The sequence below is a fragment of the Sycon ciliatum genome, chromosome 7 (assembly GCF_964019385.1).
Source record: "Sycon ciliatum chromosome 7, ocSycCili1.1, whole genome shotgun sequence".
Lineage (NCBI taxonomy): Eukaryota > Metazoa > Porifera > Calcarea > Leucosolenida > Sycettidae > Sycon > Sycon ciliatum.
The window spans coordinates 23,603,481-23,609,815 of NC_088649.1; the positions used below are offsets into that span (position 1 = coordinate 23,603,481).

Consider the following 6,335-nt stretch of genomic DNA (forward strand, 5'->3'; position numbering starts at 1 on the left):
AACAAAATACAAATGCTGAGAAACTGGGCTGATCAGAAAACTTCAAAAGTCAACGTGTCATGAGTTATAGGCGATTCACGGCGAGTGTTTCACAAGAAACGTGAATGTGTGGATTCACACGGCTGCACTCGATGACAGGCATGTTTGCACTTTGGGATGGCTTTCCCCACTAGTTGCCATGGGTTTTTCAAAATTCTAATTTTCGGCCTGAACAAACGAGAAAATTTGCGTGGTTCACATAGTTTCTCTGCACATGCATATCTCCCCCCCCCCCCCCTATTAAGTTCATGTACTCAATTACATTACAGCTTGTTCAAAGACGACACTAAGGAACTGTATCTCTATCTTCCAAAATCTTCTTCATGCTATCATGCCATACATCCTGAGCTCATAAATTGCTCACTAAGCTGATCCAAAATTTGAATAGGCGAAAATGAAAATAATGATGGTGTCCTTGTGACTCAACAGCGAATTCATCATATTGCAACGCTGTCTTGAGCATCTCTCACAACGAAGAACATCTTTTGCGGATGATTGGAGAACACACTCCCCCCATCATTATAGGCAAGGCAAACACTACAACACAAGGCAAAGCAACCATTGCCACACACTGAGGCAAGGCAAACACCACAACACAAGGCAAGGCCACCATTGCAACACACTGAGGCAAGGCAACCATTGCAACACAAGTCAAGCCATGCAGGGCAACTCTGCACAACATGCACAAAATAGCAAGGTGAAAAGAGCTGTGCAACTAATCAAGTCTTGTTTGGAGATTTTTTGGTGCACTGTAGCACATGTACTCATTCACGCCACGATAATCCTGCCTTCGGCCATCAGCTCGCTTGCACTTTTCTGCCAAGATTGTTCACATTTTTCTTTTACAGGTAAAATACCATAGCAACGCTCCGGTGGACATAGATTTGCCTGTCGTCATGGTGAATTGCCTGATAAGGAACGGTACACGATACATATGGCGCAATCACATCTTTTGGGAACATCAGTTCTAAGTTCTACACCTTCGACTAGGGGATTATCAACGCCCTGCAAGCTTTCATTGCCAAGACTCTGCTTGAGGTAATGTTCCAAATAACGACAAACAAACACACACACACACATACACACAAACACACACACACACACACAAACACACACACAAACACACACACACACACAAACACACACACACACACACTTACCTTCACATGGAGTAGAGGCAGCCACCAATTTTCCAATTGTCTCGTTGTGAATCAAACAGTTAATCACAATGCTCAGGTTTGCAGTTCTGTAGTAGTTATCGCTACACTTCATTTGGTATGTAGCACTACCCAGAGGCTGGGGATGTCCTGGGGGGATCAGAGATCCAAAGTGGAATGTTCTAGGCTGGCAATAGTCAGGATTCACTGAATTTCAAACCACAGACACGTCCACATACACACACACGCACGCACGCACGCACGCGCACACACACACACACACACAAACACACACACACACACACACACACACAATCAAGGCAAGGTTTCTTGGAATTAACGAGAACATTTTCTGATCATATTTCCCATTCTCCTCTCCTGCACTATTTATCCATTCTTCGAGACTGAAACAAAGTTTTCATTGTTCATTGCACCGCACACGGTAAAAAGGAATCTCAATCACCTCGTCCGTCTTATAAAACAGATAACGCTTGCCTTGAGAAACTAAATGAATGGAGATTTTATTATTAATTTGAGAAGAATTGATTTTTCTCATTACTTCAATGTTCTTGTCCTTATAGCAGGTCTGCCACTTTTCTGTTGGAAGAAATCTGAAAGGGGTCCGTGTGTGCGTGTTCACCGGCGAGGGGCCGAGGAGTAAGGAGGAATCGCTCCCTTTTTACTAAAATGCCAAAGGAGTTTTAGGATTCAAAGAGCCTGAAACAACGGGTTAGGGCACTTTCACGAACAGTCCGAGCTGCCCAGGCCTCACCACCGCTGCATGCCGTTTCTGTGCTGCCTTCCCTATACATATCGATTCCTACCTGCGATGCTGCACCGCTGCTTTGCATGTCATGATTGGAAGCTGTGGCCTTAGTAAAAAAAAAAAAAAAAAAATATGCATTTACACTGTATACTCACATGTCTGAATGTGTGTTGTTTCAGTAAAAAGATAATTAAAAAATCCTAGTGAGCAAGTGAATATTGTTTTCGGTCGGTCTGTTGGACCGACCTGTAAAAAATCCGAGCGATTCCGAAAATTGGGAACGCGTGGCAGCCCTTTTCTAGTCTCCTGCCAATTCAGCCACACTCGCGGTAGATTCTTGAGGGAAAGGGAACGAAAACGTCTGTTACCTCGTGAGACGTGTTTTCTTGGGTGGGCATGTGAGCTTGCATGGATGGATGCATAGCGCATGTAAATTTATAAACTCAAAAGACAAAAGTGTGGGGAGCAAACCCTTTCTTTCAAAAGACAAAGTATTCTTTATTCATCCCCACGAACAGACATCCCAAAACACCACGGGCAAATTTCAGATAATTATTCTTAGGTCCAGAAATGAGCACACCAGCATCACCAGCAATGGCAGCATAGCACACAGCGCTGCTCCTTGCGCGTGACTAACGGCAAAGATCACAGCGAAGGAGTGAGTGTAAAAATTACAACTCCCAGTAAACACAATAGAGTACACTTTGGTCATGACTGGGATAGCCCTTAGTGCCGGAGAGCAGAGAGATCTTTTAAACACATACGGGGCTTCGGAAGGTATTTTTAGGGTGGTACGGCCAGTCACCTGATTTGTATTTATGGATTTTCCACAGGCCTTATTGGCCTAATAATAGCAGAAACCGTTCACGTCCATGCTCACTTAGATTTTGTTTGTAGCAATGCCGGAAATTCAGTCTCCCGTCTAAACTTACACACACAGGATGGACTATGATGCATCCAGGTTCCAGTCGGCAAGCATGTTAGCGACGTGTTGCCAACGGGCATGTAGCCAACGTTGCATTTCAAGACATTAGTTGCATCCACGTGCCGAAGTACAGTTGGCCCGTAGTGGCCATGCTTAGGAGTCGGAAGCGGTGCTTTGCATAAGTCTGGTATCGCTACACATTGAGGAAACACATAATACATTAAATTTTAAGTTGATTCTCAGGTCATGAGCCTGTGAAAATCGGTGCGAGCGAGTGATTTTTTTTATTTTATTTCCCACAATTTTTCTATTTCCAAAGATAGGCTCACACATACATATATGTACATGGTCACATGTTCATAATAATATTCGGGCCAGGGAGTAGAAAAATACCGGTATTTTACCACTCCCTGATTCATACCTTTCGCATTGACCGTTTTCATGCGCGCATATGCATGCATAGAAATAAAAAAAGCGTCGTTACCACCGGCTATACAATTGCATTGAGAAACACAACCAGCTTAAGAAGTTTCGCATGTGCCAGGCCACCACCATGCCTGTGATACCAGGGTGGCAGATGCAGCTCCTAACTGCGAGGGTGAGGTGGTAAGTCTCACAACCAATGACCGACAAGGGGCAAATATCTCATACGCATGAAGTAGCACGAGAAAGGAAGTTACAAGGCGGAACGTGAATTTCGTTTTTTCCGGTTACACCAGCTTTTACAATCAAGCTTCACGTCATTCTCATGTGCCAAAATCCTTGCAGAAAGTGATCCTGGCATGTGTTCAAAACCAAAATAGCCCATATCACGTGACGCATAGAGTTGGATTTCATCATTTTCATGGAGAAACTGAATGCGAGGCTTGCAGCCATCGTCTAATGGCCTCCGAAAGATTTCTCCTTTACAAACTTGAAAACTTGATTAACACACTGACAATGCCAGGTGCACTGACCACAATAAGCCACCGCCATAGATGTCATAACCAAACAAATCACCTGTAATCACACCAAGGGAAAGAACAGATGCAGAAATAGAGACACAAATCAAGATGACCATAAAGTCATTGTTTCCTACGGATGCGGAACACTCGACCTCTAGCCGAGTCTCATACGAACCTTGAAAAAATTCCTTTAGATATATTGGGGAATTGTATGTTGCTCCCTACAAGGGAGCTTCCCTACAAGGGAGCTCGTGGTTTTCCTGCCGACTTGAATTCTCACTTGACTGACTCACGACTGCCATCCAGAGCACACGAGAAGTCCATCGAACCGTGCACTCGGCAAACCTGCAAGAATCTCCACAATCTCCACAATCTTCCTCAGCCTAGTCAAGCTCAACTGATGAGGCATGAATTCCCAGAAACACTGTGTATTGAGCAAGGAGTGGTGCTTTCTTGCAGGTTTGCAGGTGGACGGTTCGATGGACTTCACGCGTGCTCTGGTTGGCAGTGGTGAGTCAGTCAAGTGAGAATTCAATTCAGCAGGAAAACAACGAGCTCCCTTGTAGGGAGCGACACACAATTCCCCCAGTATCGCCGAAGTCGCACCAATCGCTTCTTAACATTTAGACATAATTATATAATATATAAATAGAAGAAGAAAACACCAGGAAACTAGTTATGAAGCAACTATCCACGACCGTAACAAGATAATAAGCAGTCAGAAAATGTGATCACAGGGCTTGTAGCGCAGGCCCGCCGGAACCGGTCCGGTTCGTCAGGTTATCACCGAGCTAACCCTTTGGTCACCAACATGTGTTTACTACTCTGCAGGGAATGTATACTAATATCCACCATAATGGATACACAAAGTATGAAAGGCCACAATAATTCGGGACCAATCAAAAACTGCTCCGGCGAGACTGCAGAGTACTCGATACTCTTCGATAGTGGTACTACGCATTTGATGCTCATAGCCCATAGAGAGAGAGAAAAAGAGAGAGCAAGAGAGAGAAAGAGAGAGAGAGAGAGAGAGAGAGAGAGTGAGAGAGAGAGACACACACACACACACACACACACACGCACACACACACACACACACACACACAGATAGAGAGGCACACACAGAGACACACAGAGAGAGACACACACACAGACACACAGAGAGACACACAGAGAGAGATACACAGAGAGATACAGAGACACAGAGACAGAGGGACAGAGGGACAGAGGGACAGAGAGACAGTGAGACAGAGGGACAGAGGGACAGAGGGACAGAGGGACAGAGGGACAGAGGGACAGAGGGACAGAGGGACAGAGGGATAGAGGGACAGAGGGACAGAGGGACAGAGGAACACAGGGACAGAGGGACAGAGGGGCAGAGAGACAGAGGGACAGAGGGACAGAGAGACAGAGAGACAGAGAGACAGAGAGACAGAGAGACAGAGAGACAGAGACAGAGACAGGGACTGAGATAGAGAGTGAACGTGCGGGAGGGTGGGCGGACGGACGGACAGACGGAGAGAGGCAGAGGAATATAGACAGGGAGAATAGAGAGACAGACAGAGAGGGTCTCGGGCTAAGCATATGCGCGATTGTAAAGATGTCAGGTTTGTACGACCAGGAATAAAAATGATCAAGAAAGGTGAACTACAGAATACAAGACAGGTGGGCAACAGAGAAGGCAAGCACAAGACGATTGAGTACATACGAGCAGCCTGGAAGCCTTCATGCTGGCGTTTTCGCTGATAACAGCTCACACGATCCATGCAATCCAGAAAATTGACGTATTCGTGTAAGGACTTGAAGACTGGATTATCTTCGAGATCAAATTATTTTCATACTGAACAGAACGAAGTAGCTTATCTAGCATACATCCCACTGGTGCACCAAACCTTCCTACGCAGTTGCCGTGCCGGCCGAGGAAGCTCAAGCCAAGGACGCGCAACCCACGCCGTGTAGTGACTCACCCGCCGGGTTCTTGTGCTCCCATCGCGGCTGAGCGCTGGCTATGGCTAGTCGCGAGGCCCTGGCATACATGGACTACCGACGTACTTCGTCTTTTGGGGAAATACTGCTTTCGGTAGGTCGAAAGTTAATTTGACCTTTCGACCTTTGACCCTCAACTTATTCGGGAGCATAGTGGACTTTACAAGTAAGTTAGTTAAAGGGGAAGTATACCCTAAAATCAAATTTTCACCAGTTGTAGTCTTCTGGGTGCTGACTGGTTTTGGTCCGAAAAGGCTGCGATGCAGCGTTCCTCCTTTATTCCCAATCGAACATGGTTGAACAAGCGGTCACGTGCTCCTGGGTGCCCAAATCACCTGGTCACCGCGCCAGCAGGCGACAACTTTCACACCAAGGTTCAACTCGAGTTCAATTCGAGTGACAGGACTGAACCCAAAAAAGGTCAAACAGGCTAGTAAGTTGTACCCTGCACTGCAGGCACGGTGACCAGGTGACTGGTGTACAAATCCCCATCTAGTAGGGCGCAGTCACCCAGTTTC

The 6,335-nt window shown here is 46.0% G+C and overlaps 1 protein-coding gene across 1 annotated transcript in view; it reads right to left on the reverse strand.

The window, feature by feature from the left end:
- The window catches only part of LOC135821193 (sushi, von Willebrand factor type A, EGF and pentraxin domain-containing protein 1-like), a 108,083-nt gene extending 102,410 nt beyond the window's left edge, over positions 1-5,673 (reverse strand). Inside the window, exons 1-4 of the mRNA XM_065334262.1 lie at positions 5,540-5,673; positions 3,844-3,886; positions 2,895-3,080; positions 1,200-1,403 (exon numbers count right to left, since the gene is read on the reverse strand). Coding sequence (XP_065190334.1) covers positions 1,200-1,403; positions 2,895-3,080; positions 3,844-3,886; positions 5,540-5,560 — 454 coding nt within the window. The 5' untranslated portion in view covers positions 5,561-5,673. The remainder of the gene's footprint in view (positions 1-1,199; positions 1,404-2,894; positions 3,081-3,843; positions 3,887-5,539) is intronic.
- Between the last annotated feature and the right edge of the window lie 662 nt (positions 5,674-6,335).